The 16,504-nt window shown below is 38.3% G+C and overlaps 1 protein-coding gene across 2 annotated transcripts; it reads left to right on the top strand.

The window, feature by feature from the left end:
* The first annotated feature begins 5,473 nt into the window (after positions 1-5,473).
* On the top strand, positions 5,474-15,289 carry lnpa (limb and neural patterns a). 2 transcript variants are annotated; one of them, XM_072685820.1, is made up of 13 exons: positions 5,474-5,531; positions 6,625-6,715; positions 7,082-7,123; positions 8,297-8,484; positions 9,782-9,840; positions 9,919-9,959; positions 10,782-10,865; positions 10,966-11,017; positions 11,108-11,329; positions 11,890-11,995; positions 12,083-12,153; positions 12,449-12,604; positions 14,228-15,289. In XM_072685820.1, exons 2-13 carry the CDS (start codon positions 6,689-6,691, stop codon positions 14,404-14,406), a joined length of 1,227 nt encoding a protein of 408 aa, XP_072541921.1. In that variant the 5' UTR covers positions 5,474-5,531; positions 6,625-6,688; the 3' UTR covers positions 14,407-15,289. The 2 variants fall into 2 exon arrangements, with proteins under 2 accessions (XP_072541921.1, XP_072541922.1); XM_072685821.1 differs by having other exon boundaries at positions 14,231-15,289.
* Positions 15,290-16,504: the final 1,215 nt, after the last annotated feature.

Raw genomic sequence — 16,504 nt, forward strand, 5'->3', positions numbered from 1 at the left:
GCATGACGAAACGCAATATCTACGTGCGTATAGGTTAAAATGTCGTTTTATTTGATTATTTAGTATTGATCTAAAATAATTAAATCCCATTATTGTGTCACTGTACAATTGTTATTCTGCCTGAACGGAAGTTTTTTATTCGCATAGTAGAATTATAATCAACATTTCGATAAAAAAATAGTTGTCTAAAATACAGTGCTTCTAGTATTTTGTAGCTCAACTCATTTTTTCTCCTTGGAAAGTGTGTCTGGTATTAATTAAAACGACACCAAAACTATGGGGAATATGAAGAGTGCGATCACGGGTCATTCCGACCCTATAATTTACCATTATTTTTACATTACCTCTAAATGATACAAGCTGATACTGTCGTTAATTGCAGCTTGGTTAAATATATACGGGAGCACCCCCAGGGGACTCTGAGATAAGTTGCCTTCTTTTTTGAACGTCCCCATTAAAGAAATGGGATTAGGCTCAGCTTTGGGTGTGATATATCGCCGTATTTCGCTATGCTTTTTACTACAGAGAGGGTTATAGCGCGTACAACAAAGGCATGGAGATAGATGGAGAGGTAAACGGAAGAAGACAGAGGGCAGAAAAACACTGACCACAATAACACGAGCAGTTTTGTATCCAATGTGCAAAGCCTAAAAAAAAGAATTCATCATAAAATGCAGAAAACTGTCTGTCACCTTCCCTGAATTGCTTCTGACAAGAAAATAAATCTGCGGGTTGTTTAATATATTTTATATTTTCTTTATTTCGGTGCTAATAGAAAAACCAAATTAAATGTCCACTGGCGAAATAGAAATGCAAAGATCGATGATCCTCCCCCTACTGTCCAATCACCCCTATTTAATTGACTGTATTTTCTGGGTAATTGAACTGCTTGTTGTAAATTGAAGATTTTATAGAAACGACATGAAAACTACATTTACTGACATTCATCGCATCTTTGACATTGATTATCTGATCAGCGCGTGTCATGCTAACCTCCAGTTCTTCATTACACACTGTTTATGAGCTGTTGCAGAACAACCCGCTTGTTCCGCAGTGATTGATTGCCTTATTAACGCGTGTTCTTGTAAGTGTGACCGAACTGATTACGATGCATATGTTTAGAATAATGTTTCATTTAGCTGACTGCGAGTAATGCGAGGTGACAGCTGCTGCAGGGAGGACAAAAAGCGAAACTACAGGGAGCACTTGGGGCCAAAAGACTCCGCTGGTTTAAGGTGGAACTTCAAAAATAGGAAAAAAGGATTAAGCGTAAGATACACTGCACACACGAACGAGCGAATTACACCCATCAATTAGCCGCGTAAAGAATACTGGAGTACAATGATCTTATTTGGAGTCAGATTAACGCATATATTCATTTAAATTTTCATATTAAATATACAAACATATCTGAAGGCTGATGTGTCGCTGGTGAGATGGATATGAAATAGTCTGTTTTTCTGTCTGTTCCACTGACTTCAATGAGCACATCGTCCTGCGACTTTAATCCACTAAACTATGGATTGTCTAGTCTACCACGCCATAAGTTGTAATTTATTCTTGGCATAATGCAAATACTTTTGAGATTGCTTGCTATAACAGGACATCTTTGGGGTTGCCAATGGACAGTCAACAAATAAAGAGTAGCCTAGAGCTACATGAGCCGATGTTATAGTAAGAGAGCCAATATTTTAGTAGTCATTCGACGTATTTAATATAAGAACCAGTGCTTGTGTTTTCCTGTCATTAAAGAGAGATAAAGGAAAATGGAGGAAAGGTGCCAGTGATATAAGAGCAGAAAATCATGCCGCAAATGCAATACTGGTCCTTGTTGTCTGTTACTTTCATATATTATGCGACATTAATTTAACTATAGCTCATTAAGACAGAATGAAATGGTTAAATTAACTTATCAACCTATAATGATGATGAATGTGGTATTAATTCGGATGCAAGCTGGGCAATTTACAAGTTTGCGCATTTTGATAGTTCTCAAATAACATTTTGAATAGCGGGTCATCCCCTCAATCAATTCCATAAGCATGTAAAGTCGCTTTCTCGTAAAAATCAGTTTTCATGCATATGTATTAAAACATGTTATCAATTATCCTGGAAAACTGCCTTCTTTGGCTTTAATGCCGTGGCTGCTGGTTCTCGGGATGCTGGTAAAGGCTGTGGGACGCTGAGCCAAAGGAAAGTCTGTTTGGCTGGCGGGAGGAAACAGAAACCAGGACTGGACAAACGGTAGTGTACAACAAACCAAAATCAATTTCAGTGCTACATCATGCATGGTAGCCCGCCCAAGCACAAGAAAGCTGGAGTTCTCTTGGCATTAAAGAGCAAAAAAGCAATCTTATTCGATCCATTCTAATCAATTTATGACATATTTATTTAAAAACAAAGGTTCAAATGGTTTACTGAGCAATTACATAGAAGAACCACTTTTGGTTCCATAATACATCTCTCACAACAGAGATGTGAGTGTGAGTGAAAACCCTTAATCATGTGATGGTTCTTTAGCTCTTTAAATGGTTATTTTCAATCGCACCTTTCCATTACCGACGAGGTTCTGGGACCAAAGGTGGTTCTTCTACAGCCTTGCTCAAATAATCACTGTAAACAATTATATTTCAGAAGAGCAGACCAGTTTAAATTTCCTAATATCGTGTGTTTTGTGGAAGATGGAAGGAAATCGTGTTGTCAATGTTCATTTCGGACACTCTAAGGACAATCTTAGCAATGTTAGGCTATATTATTTGAATGAATATAATGAATATAATGAATAATAAGCTAATCATATTCTTATCATATTCAAAGACGAAGTTTAACAGAAGTTAACCACGTATTTCCCAAATCTCAACAGTGCGCAGCTTTGAGGAATAAACAGACGCTGAGCATCCTCCCTGAATCACGTCATTACAGTCCCATAATGAGTTCAGCGCGGAGGGCGCCATAAAGATAACCGAGTTTTGTCGCAACAATAATTGAGGATTGTTTTAATTAGAGGCTCTGAAGAGGACAGCGGGCTGTGAAAAGCTCCTATGAGCGAATTGATCATGCTGAACAGCAGGATGGCTGCGCAGACGGGGTCAGGTCAAAGCGGAGGTAGCGGGGATCTGATGGCTGCTCACCAATCCCTGAGCTCTAATGACACCGCACAAGAGATCATACAGGGAGGGAGGGAGGGGGTGGATCACATTTCTGTTTTTCTCTCTCAAAAAAAAAAAACGAGCCATATGAATATACTGCAATTATAAATGTTGTTTTTCACTTTGACGCCTCATTATATTAGCCGCGTATTGACGTGGTGTGACTGCTCCCCGTTTGCTTGACAGCAGATCAACCCTCAGCCAGAAATTCCTCTAGGGTTAAGGCTACAGCGAAGACTTCTTATGGGAATTTTCTGTTGCAATTTGTTACATCGAGATGTTCTGAGTAATGTGAATAACGCAGAGCTGATGGGATCTCTCCTTTTACATATCCATAAGAAGTGCCAGAAAAGACCAGAAATGTTTACCTTGCTTTGGTTGTATTTGGTGGTTAATGGGAATTCACTGTGTAGAAAGACGCAAGTACGCTGATCTACCAAAACCTGATACACATATCATTAGACAGAAGAGCTTTTTTAGAGGAATCGGCCGAAGTTTGAAGCCAATTGTCAGTTACGTTGTACAGATCTCCTGGACGTATGATCCACTTTACAAGTAATCTTTCCCTTCAAAGTGAAAGCATCATTCGTTTCTATACGTTATGACATGAATCATTAAGCAATGTAGCTGTCCGTGGTGCTGATCGGGAATAATGACTCTCCGTCAAGACCCACAGTCCTTTGTTCAGTCCAACTCAGGATCAGTACCAGTATGGACACACGTGTAGACAATGTAGCATTTTTTCATTCTAATAAAACTTATAAAATAAAAACAACGTACTCACTGACACTTAAAAGGTAGCTAAAGCTGTAATGGCTGAATCTGTAATGGCTAAAAAGAGTGTGAATTATATACTGAAGTCAGATATTTAACTTGCTATTCCTCGGTGTGGAAAAAAGAGAAAGCAACCATTGGCCACAACATGGCATCTTACTAATAGGACCTCGGATTTTATTTTTCATGATAACTCAATTCCCAGTTCCCGAGTTATATTCGTGTGACAATGCAAATACGCAAATTTACGGTAAAATCTAAACTTAATCATGCAACGACCTTTTACCATACATCATTTGTATGTGTAAAACTTCAAGAATTAAACCTCAAATTTGTAAATTGCTCATACACATATTTTCTACAGTTCTTTATTAGCATAGTAACTATACACCAATCAGTCATAGCATTAACACCACCTGCTAATATTTTGTAGGCCCCCCTTGTGCCGGCACAACAGATCTGAGCATTCGAGGCACGGACCTCTCAGGGTGTCTTGTGGTATCTGGCACCAAGACGTAAGCAGCGTATTCTTTAGGTCCTGTAAGTTGTGAGTTGGGTCTCCATGTATCGAATCAATTGTTCTTAGGTCCCCACGACCCTGTCGACGGTTTACAGGTGGTTCCTTTCTCGAACCACTTTTGGTAGGTACTATCTATGGCATACTGAGAACACCGTTTTGGACATGCTCTGGCCTAATCGTCTAACCATCACAATTTGATTCTTGTCAAAGTGAATCGGATCCTTATGCAGCAATTGTTACTGCTTTTAACACATCACACACACACACCTGAAAAACTGACTGTTTACCTGCTGCCTAAATCTCCACCCATTGACAGATGTTAATGTAAATGATGATCACTGTTTTTCATTTCAGCTGTCAGAGGTGTTAATGTTATGGTTGACCGGTATAGTTTGCGCTCTAGGCACCTCTGCCTTCTGACCTACATTTATTGCTGCCCATGCCCATTTGACTTGTCATTGTGTTTTGTCTAGTGTCTTTGCACTATTGTCCTTTTTATCCATTTCTATTGCTGCATCAAAAAGTAGCCTAACAATGTTTCGTTGTACTGTACAACCCTGTACCGGTACAATGACAATAAATTTACACAGAAGAAGTGTAAACCTAGAAGTGTAAACTTTATGTACACAGTTTAATATTTGTATATTGCTGTTTTAGCAAGCTATATTCTGTCAAACTGCATCCATTAATCTTAAGAATTAACTTGCTAACATGTTGTTGTGATAGCCTCCCCTGCTACTCTACTAACTCTTTTCATTTTTGCTTGGGCAATTTAGCGTTTCTCTTACATAAACTGTGAAATTCGGAGTGATGAGAAGTGGTGAACTTAGATTCATATGAACTGGCGACACATTAAAGGATTAAAGACAATGAAAGGACTTATATGACGCAGCTTTTAACTCTACGCTTATTCTTATGGTTAGAAGGCTGGTCCACACGCGCTTTGTTTTCCCGCCATTAGTGGGAATAAGGATCACGTGACCATCCAACCTAAGAAGTTCACCGCCGCGGGGAGTTGTGGGAAAAAAAATTGATGACGTACGCCAAACAAGTGGCCGCAGGACGTCAGTGAGGACTGGGCGTCTGTGGTAAAGTATCCGAAACGGCTTCTTATTTATATTTTAATGTTGCTGTTCACGTTGTAGTGGTGTTGCAGGTCAGAAATCCCCCGTGTTGCAGTGTTTTCAGGAGAGAGTTTTGCAGCGGCTCTTCATCATCTCCGTTGTTCGTAGCTTAGCTTAGCCAACTTAGCACTTGGACAGTTAAGCTGATCATATAGCTAGCTACCTTTTCCGTTTTCTCACGTTTGGGCGTTTGAAAGTGACTTAATACTTGGTGTGCGTGCGTGCATGGTGTTGACTACATGGTTAACCTGTAGCGCTTTGTTCGGGTTTGTACTTGGCTACATTCGCATGAACGAAGAACCTTTGAAAAAGTGTTTTTTTTTTTTATCTGTGTACGTGGTTCTTGTATAGTCTCCATAGACTTTATGTAGCTTTAAGAGTTACAGAAAGCTTTTTAAGCATGCAGTATAGAAGGTTAATGTAATCTGATTAATGCTTGTTTACCATTCATTCAAATGACTGAAAGGATGAGTTGAGCAGTCGAGTGGGTGTAGCCGCAGAATGCAGACCTAGCTAAATGTCACCTCTTCACCATTTAATCTAGCTTTGACTTATTGCTTAAATTAACTAAATACATCGAGCTAGGTACATGGTATAACTCGCTTAGTTACACTTTTTTCCATCCGCAGTTTTGTAGCGGTAGTTGTAGTGGCACCTTTGCCACGTAGCTTTTCAGTACTTAAAGTGGGTGCTCTGCGGTTTAAAATAGACAGGAGTGTCCTGTTACTAGTTTTTTTTCTTTTTCTTGAGCCGCCAGATTGTGTACCCCAACGCTAAGCTCCTCATAATATCTCTGGTATTTTGAGTCATTAATTGATCTCTACAAGGGTAAATCCGAACCCTGCATCTGTTGCATGACTGTCAGAGACAGAGGGAGTCATCGTTTGTAGTTATTAGTTGTAGGCTAAACTTCAAAGAGTTTCTGTAGTGACACTACAGTGCATATAGATTTTAATCGTCCAACATCTTTGACTAAAAGTCTGGTTATACTTATACTGATTCAGCACCATTGACTGTAAATGACTCAAAAGTAAGTGAAATTTGTTTCTTTTAACAGGTCTTGATTTGCTTAAATAGGCATAGGCTGAGACCACCTTCGTGCTCACGTGTTCCTCAACAAGATGGGAGCAGTAGTTTCTCGGTGGAGGGTATGTATTGTGTATAGCCTGTTTGTTTGTTTTGAATTAGAGTAGTTATTAAAATGTTGGCAGCTCATCTTGTATTCCGTTTCATCACATGTCCTGTTTTATCAGTAACTGTGGTTTAGCTTGTTTGTTTAGTGGCTTTTTTTGGATCAAGTCTCCATACAAAGTAAACAAGTAACTGGTTAAATTTCTTTGACCCTACTGTGTAAAATGATACATTGGTGTGCAGGTTTCAAAATTAAATCATTTTCAAAGAAGCCTTTAACAAACCCATTTTATACCAATATAGTCTTAATCTGACCAGTGTCTGAAAGTGTCTCTTCATTTTGTATTGTCATATTTACTGTATCAGTGTAACATGTCTTACAGACAAAACCAACCACTGTGGAGGTACTGGAAGGACTTGATAAGGTAGGAAGCAGTCTACCTTGGAGACAAGTAGGCCTACAGCTTGTTTTGGCATTTTTTAAACCAAACAGTGTTTCTCAAGCTGAATCCCTTATTCAGGAGACCAGTAGCAGTTAGGCTCAAGTTGGTGTAAAGCATTACCCATGTTTTTGGAAGTAGATAATGGTGTGGTGTGTTTTTAATAACTGTACTGCTGTAGTCCAGAGGTAGTATGGGCAGAAATTGACTTGCAGTCATTGCTAGACTGACAGACACATGTGTTGCTGTGTCTGCCTTTGCACTCATTATACTAGTCCTAGGGCTCAAGGGTTTTGGAAACATTCTGAGATATTTTTGGAATGAGGTTATTTAATACCACTAAAAGTGGTGCTGGAGAAAGTGACCTGCTCAGTGAGAGAGACGAGCTGAATTTGCATCTCAAATTATGAACTGTGCTTTGTATGAATAGTATTAAATGAGTTCCGCTGAACAACTCTGGTCATACGACTTGCGACAAGCTTGGTACTGTGTGGCTTACCTTAAAGTGATTAGCTTGCTTTGCAAGCTTGAGTACAGTGGTTAGCTTGTGTGGAAATGAATAATGGGATCACTGTTCAGATGTGCTGTGTAAGACCACTCTGAAAGGCTGTCTTTGAAATTCCTCTTTAGGTGTATGCAATTTGGATGTTTAACAAATAGTTTACCCTGGTTGCGTTCAATCAGAATGCTTTGTTCTTAGTATAGTTTGAATTTAGTAATTACAACAACCGGTCATAAAGAAATGTGTAAAATGAACACTCTTCAGAATTTTCAGAACCTGACCAGAACCTGGTTAGCAGGCTGATGGTATTGTCTGAAACTAATATCTGGTGGGTTTATCATTAACAGTAGAAATCTTGCTCTGCCTGCCCAGGAAACAATCACCACCCACTATTGGTGTATTGATGCTCAAAACATAACTTTTGAGAACTGACAATCATATTTGGTAATTCGGGTGGTCTGTCAGTAAAACACTTAAGTAAAAATATTGCATTCTGTTTAATTTCTGATCATATTCAATTATGTTGTCTGAAGATGTATCAGGTGTGTCTAAATGTTTATGCATTACTGTATATTTGTTGCATTCTGTTCCCAGCCTTTTAAGATGTAAAGAGTGTATCCTGCTGTTGATGAAAATGTTTTCGTTCTGATTTCTAGGACATCCAAACTCTTGAAGAGCACAGAGAAAAGAACCAAAAACAGCTGAAGTTATGGGTTTACAGATTACTTTTGTATTCAGCTCTTCTGTACCTTATGGCCTGCATCATTGTTTATGTCTGGTACATCCCTGAACAACTAATTGGAAAACTAATAGTGGCGTCACCCTTTTTCATATTTCCACCATTGTAAGTGTTACAATTTACATTTAAAAAAAAAAAATAGAATTAAACGTTAAGACTGGTTTTCCATAACGGGATTAGGCCTAGTCCCAGACCAAATTTTACTTTCAGTTGAGAATCACCATTCAGCATGCTCTGTAATTCAAGACTATGCTTAATCCCTGTCTGGGAAACCAGCCCGTAGTATTTGTCCAAGGTTCAAGAAGTACATTTGTGTTTTGAAAATGGTACCTAATTATCATAATTTTTGTTACGATAGTAACAGGAAATGAGCTTTGTCTCCTGTAGAAAGCAGCGATGTGCTGAAGCAACTTAAAGTTTCTCATTGTTCCATTCACTTGCAGATACGTTAAGAGTGTCTTAATATAGCATGCATGTGTTGTCCTATTAAGGGAACACAAGATACATGAAGAACAAGTATTTAAATATTCAGTGCAGTGGATCGATTAAAACCCATTTACTCAAACAACATTTGTCCCTGACAGAAAGGATATTATTAATGTAAAGATGGCCATTAGGTTTGGTACCAAGATGCAGTCGAATTTCAAACGACGTAAGGCAGTGGTCACTGAACCACCTCCTGGGGATTTGCCACACTGGGGAGTTCATCTCCTACTCATTACCCCAAAACCCGATAAATGACTTAATACAAATATCATCCAAACTGTTTAATGATCTGGTGGAACAGGAGCTGTTCTAGGGCCAGAATCTTAGTGCCAGTACCGGTAAGGTACCACTTGATGCCTTAATGCTACAACAAGAATGGCTCCCATTTAGCAGAAACAAAGGCAATAGAAAGAACAAGTGGTGGTGGTTGTTGTTGTTATTACTAGTAATTAACAACAAAGTATTGTTATCTGTAACATCTTTCTACTGTCAAAGGAAAAAATTATATTACAGTGGACAGTCCAGAGGCAATTAGAAATCACTCGGAATCCTGTCATACAGTCCAGAGCAGTGTGCAGTTAAGATGGAAACATATCTTACTCTGCATTCTAGATGTTTCAGAATTGGCATTCTGATCATTTGATCTTTGGCTTAATATGACTAACCTGTTAAGCTGCCTTTGTAGTTTGTAAGTCATTTATGTTGAGGAGTTTTGTTATTTTGTCCATCTCTTCATAGTTATAATACGCAGTTGCAACATGAGCAGTAAGCATTACTTGTCACTAGGAATGTTACTCATTGCACCTTCTCCGTAAAACCTTCAATGTGTTTGGTAATTTTAGAACAAGCCTTTGAGATGTCTTTGTATTGAATAATTTGTGTATTATGTTATTAAATTCTTCTTTTTGGTCCCCAGAGTATGGCTTCTGAGGAAACTATTAATTGCATTATATTCGAAAAGGACAGAAAGAAATGGTAATTATTTTTTCCTATGAGATTTCCCTTGATTGTGTTTCTTTTGACATGTTTTAATTTGTCTCACTCTTGTTTCAGATGAGAAATTAGAAGAACTAAAATCTGAGAAAAAGAAAATAGTAAGTAATTTACCTTGTTCTGAATGTCACATTTTGTCCTCAATTTGATGTGAAATGTAGTTAATTTTGCTGCCAGAGTGGTGGCCTTGCTGCCCAGTGGTACCCTCATACCTGTGTAGAACACTTAAAGTCTAGTTAAAGTCTTAGGGGGTCAAACAAGAGTGCAGGTCCTCACCGATGTGTCATGCATCTTTGCTCCTGTAATGTAAGACTTAACCTTAAATGTAATGCACTGGGTTTGCCCTTGTAGTGCATTCAGCTTTACCTTTGACAGCAGGGTACCACTCGGCTAGTACTAACACACAAGTTTCCCTTCTTTTTCCACACAGTTATTGAGCTTCTGCACTTAGCAAGAAGAGATAATTTCTTCTTCTTATAAATAATCTAAAATCAATGCAGACAGCGGTTAATTGGCACAGAGACTTTGCTTGGTATAGCGCTTGGCTAACGGCTTGTCTTTAAATTAATAGTGTTTAGTGCTGGGAGGAAATAAATCTGAGAAATTGCTTGTCATCTTCTGTCATGTCTAATAACTTTCAATAATTACAGCTGATGGATTTTCACACTCTCCATTATCAGAGTAGGGCTTGTAATTATTCTTTTCATTAAATCTAAATAATTAGCACTGTTTGCTCCTTCCCTGAAATGAGTTCTAAAACTAAATTAAATGGAATAAAATGTAAAAACTACTTTTCTTTTTAATTAATGTTTTTTATATGTGTCTTGGCAACAGACTGAACAGGACACGAATCTCCTTCTACATTATTAGAATGGCATTTTGTTTATACACAGTGTGTTGTAATGGTATAATTTCTCTGGCAGCTTGAACAAGTGATGGAAACAGAAACATACAAAAATGCCAAACTGATTCTGGAAAGGTTTGATCCAGACTCAAAGAAAAAGACTGTAAGTATTTATTCACAATAGAGACAGACCTCAGATGGAACATTTACATTTCATTTGTTTTTATTTAGTTTTAAACTGTTGGTCCATTTTTTGTTTGAAGGAGTTGGAGGCTACACCTGTCAGACCTCCGATGACTCCTAGACAAGGTCAAGGTTAGAAGAATTTATTAGAAGTTATTTATTGGATATTGAGAAGATTGAGATTTTAAAAAATGAGAGTAACCGATCGGACTGTCTTCTCAGAGCTCCGTCAGAGGAATGTGACTCTTCATACTCCTGTTGCGGCGACTCCCATCCCAGCAGCCGTAGCACGTCCTCCCCGTGCCCCTGCTGCCCCAACTGCCTCCCCTGCCCTGATCTCAGCCCCTGGTGGGCCTCCAGAGAAAAGCCTGTCTGCTGCTGGTGCCCACCACAACCTTATGAGGAGACCAGTCACCCCCACAGGCACCCCTGTCCCTGGGATGGGTATGTGAGAGGCAGTTATTGTTATTTTACTGCTCTTAACAAAATCTCTATTCTCTTTTTCTCTATATAGTCAGTCTGGCAAGCAGCACATGCAAACAGTGATGTGAACAATGTTTTTTTCATAATGCAGCAAAATTTCTTGGGTGGTGTATCTGTGATTTTCAAGGTGGCCAATCCAAGCCTACACATTTTTGCTGAAAATTGGTAGTGGAAACAAATTTGATACAAAAGAGTAACCACAGTGATTCCATATGCTGGTAAATTAATAAGCAGCAGGATATCGGGGCTTTGCCAAGTCTGGTAGAAATGACCAGTCATCTCACTATGATCACGCTTGATGTTAAATTATATTAATTAGAGGGAAGGATCTCAGCATGCTTACACTCACAGCCGTCTAAAGGGAGGACAATTTCTGGGTCATTATTAAAATCTGTTGCCGTTATCCATTTATCATGGCTGGCTACCTGCCGTAGAAGTCTATCTGATACCAGCCTGGATATGGAAAATCTGGAAATGAACTCCCTCTTAATGTGTTTAAGCTTTTGTGTGCATGTTCACAGGAGTGCATCCTCCTGGGCCACCCCTTGCTAGGCCTGTCCTTCCTCGAGACAGAGGAGCTATGGACAGGGTCATTGAGTACCTAGTTGGTGACGGGCCACAGAATAGGCAAGTACTGTTCAGGTTCCGGTGCTGGAAAACAAATGTTCAATATATTAAAAAGTTCAATATATTTTCTCTTTCTTTCTGTCTCAGATATGCCCTAATATGCCAGCAGTGCCTGTCTCATAATGGTATGGCTTTAAAGGAGGAGTTTGAATACATTGGTAAGATTTAGGGAAATGCAGACCGGTTTGTCAGTCTCCATCAAACACTGTGCCTTCTAACACTTGCCCTCTAACACTTGGCAGCTCAGTATATCATATATCTCATAAATGCCTGGACTAACTCTGGCCTTTTGAAAACGGGGCAATAGCAGATTGAATATGCAAACAAGTATAGCCTATCCATTTGATGTGTTTATGCATCTTTTGAGTGTGTAAGCGTGTGCTTCCATTTTCATATAAATTAATGTGGCCCTGGATGATTTGGATCAGTAGTGTTATATGGCTTCTGTTTCAGCATTCAGATGTGCATACTGCTACTTCCTGAATCCTGCCCGGAAGACACGCCCCCAGGCTCCACGTCTCTCAGAATTCAGTGGAGAAGGCAAGATGAGCCAAGGGCCATCTACTGTTGCCTTGGAGACAGACCAGGGTGCCCCTGCATCTGCCTCAGGTATCTGCTCTTTATATAACCTCTTTAGAAGAAATGTATTAATTCAACACAATTCTGTGGAAGTTGAGAATATCAGTTCTATAAGGAACTATATGCAAGTCTGTTTAATGCATTTTGACCAGCTGTCTGTGATGTTTTCTGCAGTGCAAAGAACACAGTTAACAAATAAGATATAAACAGATTGTAGATATGAACATGGAAGGCAACTGGTAATATTAAAACAAGAACATGCAACATACTCTTGACCTCTCAAACTCTGCAGCCATTTGCTCTTCTAGGCAGCTGCCTAGCACTTAAAAGTAAGTAATTGTTTTCTTAATTTGTAATGCAGTTAAGGAATTGCGTTTAGCAGGAACTATGAAGGTCAGGTTAAGGTCTGAAAAACTAAGAAAATGTTTTGCTTGAACAAAAAGCAATGCTCATAGAATTGCTGAAAAGGACAATCAAAATCTACAAAAGACTTTAAGGAGGACTTTGGAGTGGTGGTACTCTGTTTTACTCTGAAACACCATCTGCACAAATGTCATGTTATGGAAGAGTCATAAAAAAACTACATACTTCCTGCAAAATTCAGCATCTTAAGTTTTTTTTAAAGAAACCTGTAAACAAACCTGATTTATTTCAAGCAAGATTACCATCTTTTTAGATCAGTCTGATTTAACATTTTAGCATATATTTAAAAAATAATAAAGTAACTGGAAATAGTAGCTGTAAGACTGCTCATTCTTCCTTTACTTGGATGTTAACACTGAGATTTGGTATGTACTGCAAGCCTTTATATACAAATGGTTAAATTGGAGAAAACAATATTAGAAGTAAAGAATCTGAGAAAAATGTGTGGGAATGAATAAAATAATGATGCCTCCTGCCCTTAGTAACATGTTTAAATATATGTGCTCAAATTAATATAAGTGCTTTAAAGGCAGCTAAATGGAAAACTAATTTAACATTTATTTATGTATTACTGACCTGTCTATGATGTTTAGGTGGGTAGTCTGTATATAAGGAAAATTCTAATAACTGGCTTACTTTGGTGGTTGTACTGACGGTAAGAAAGGAATCTGTAGGATTCAGTGTTAAGCTTGTGCCTATCAGTTTCTTCTATGTGAGAATTGCATCATGCAATGTGTAAATCCCTCCAGCTCATTGCCTCTAAAGGGACATTTGCTTGATCTGCTGCTGAATCTGAGCGCAGATCTGTTGAGTGATTAAGGGATTTGGATCCTTTTATGTTGCTCTCCCACAGCGGTACCTACTTTGTTGGTCTCTCTGCCTTTCTGTCTCCTTTCTGTTTCTGTCTGTTTCCAGTGCATATTAGGGAATCTACTTTCAGTTTTTGGTATAATAACTGTGGAGAGTGAGCATTAAACCTTGTGGATCCAATGATCTGACCATGATCTTATTTATTGTAACAATACCCTGCGTGCAAAATTTGCAATTAATTTACACAGAAAATATAAGCCGTACTGTGCCATACTAAATTTATAAAAGCTAATAATTGAAGAGAGCAAGTAGCCATTTAAGAGCAGGCTAGCCTGGCTTTCATTCACTGGCTTTTATTCAGTTGCATCATTTGTAAAATCAGTGTATTGTCTTACTGTATTTCTTGCCCTGCTTGTTCAGCAGAGGGTAAATCTGAGGCCTCTGATCTGGTGGAGGAGGTGGAGCCTAGGGAGCATCAGGAAGCAGAAGGCCAATCGGATGGCGAGAAATGCAAAGATTCAGAGCCCCACACTGCACTCCCAGACCTCCACGACAAATCGGACAATGAGCAAGACGTGTCTGCCATGGAGGTGGAGTAGAGTGTTCCTACAAATTTATCCAGTCACTCTGCCAAGCTGTATGTTTATCAGTGTACTTTAATGGTTGATACATTTTTTATTTGGTTTATTTGGTTTACTTTTCCCTACTTAATTTCGTTTAGGATTTTTTTTTTTTTTTTGGCAAGCTAGTATCATAAAGTTCAGACATGCCAATAGTTTAATGATTAATTTTTAATTGTGTTTATTTTTTTGTTTTTGTTAGTTCGGGTTATCTTATAGGGTGTGGTGTTTTTTTTTTGTTTTTGTTTTTTTTTTTTTTTTTTTTTGCTGTAGTTAAGTAGCCATAAATGTGGCTGCTTTTTTGCCCGTTTGTCCTATTTATATCACCTCATTTATATAACGGTTTTGTTTCTTTTAGGCAGTAGAAAGGTTGTTCTTTGTTGCAGTTTACGCCAGTACTGTTTGTCTTAATGACTGAATGTATTTAATGCACTTCATTTTACTTCCTTATTTAATGTTTTCCAACATGTACAATAATGCAAAAAATCCCATCTGTTCTCAAATGTTTATTTATAGATTTTTTTTTTTTTTTTTTTTTTTTTTTTTTTTTTTTAAATGTTCAAGTGCCTTCTTTGAAAGTAAAAGGTTTACGGTTCTCGAAACACTTGTGAAAAGAAGGATTTCATGTTTACATGTATTAAGGTACAGACATTGGAAAGTCCAGAGCTATTTATTTCTTTGTAGGATCAGAGGATCGGGCAGTATTAAACATGTGTGCCTTTTGTATATGCCATTTCTGTATAAGACAATAAATAGGAATTATATAATTACTACACGAAAAGTTTGTGCTTAAACAATATGTACATGCAATGTTTGGTTCTCCAGGTGCACTTTGCACAAATAAAGTTATTTTTAACATTAAGCCAAATTTGTGCTTATTTTTTTAATACTGGAGTTAATAAATCATATTTGTAGGTAAATGTAATACAGCTTATGTTATGGATTGTCATTCTACAGACATAATTAAGGAATATAGAATGCTAAATATAGAATATAGAATGCTAAATATAGAAAAACAATGTCAGGGATGCTAAAATATGTGTATTGTGTTAAGTGATTGTACAGGATATGAGCTTTGGTGGTTGGTCAGTCTGTCAGCTAAATGGTTAACTGACCCACTGTTTCTCTAGAGAAGGGAAGGCATTTGTGTCCTCTGTAGAAATGGGTTATTAGGGCTGTTAGTGGGCAGCTTTATTTCTTACTCTCCTATCCTGACATGGAGGGACATTGAAAAGAATCTGTTAAAACACAGTCCATTTTCATTAGCAGGCCTATTTTGGCTTGTGATCATTTTATTTTAGCTCATTGATCATTTCAGACAGTGTTAGATAATGGGAATGACACCCAAGCCCAACCCAGCTTGATTGCTTGACCCTCTTCATTTGCAACAAGAGAACTATCTCTGCCCATATTGCCCCCCTGACAAACACATGCTTCTCTCTCGCGCACGCTCTTTTTCTCTCTCGCTCTTTTTTTTTTTTTCTCCCCTCTCCCCCTCCTTTCCCTACTCTTTCACATTCTTTCTCTTGCTCTCACTCTCAGGTCAGCCTCCCACATTTGTCTTTGGGTTTTGATAATGCATGTTTACAGAGACATGACCCTCTGAGTGTGGCAATGCATCACTGTCAGCAGGACAGTAGCACCTGATTCCAGCGCATGCCCTGCCTCAGCTTGACCCCTGACAGTGGCACAGGCTGTGGAAAAAATAACCCGTCAATAGGACATTTGAACCTTTCCCAGCAAATATGATGTAGATCAAGCAGTTGCGATTTACTACTGTTGGGGGGGCTTTGAGGCTGCACACTACTATTTATTTATCTATCTATGTGATTTTGCCCCTTCTAAACATGGGGCTTTCCATTTTTTTGCATTGAAATACCTTGCTATCTCTTACATCATTCTGCACAATGACATTCATTTTATTTGACACTTTGGTAGTGCTCTGTCAGTAAAATCATCTTGTGTGTTTTGAAATCCCATCAGTTTAAAGTGTATGAACAATCTTCCCACTCAAACATAGTTTTTCATATTTGCAGTGCAATCAGTTTTTTTCATGGGCAATTTCTGTCAAGAGTAG

This window comes from Salminus brasiliensis, chromosome 8 (assembly GCF_030463535.1).
Source record: "Salminus brasiliensis chromosome 8, fSalBra1.hap2, whole genome shotgun sequence".
NCBI lineage: Eukaryota > Metazoa > Chordata > Actinopteri > Characiformes > Bryconidae > Salminus > Salminus brasiliensis.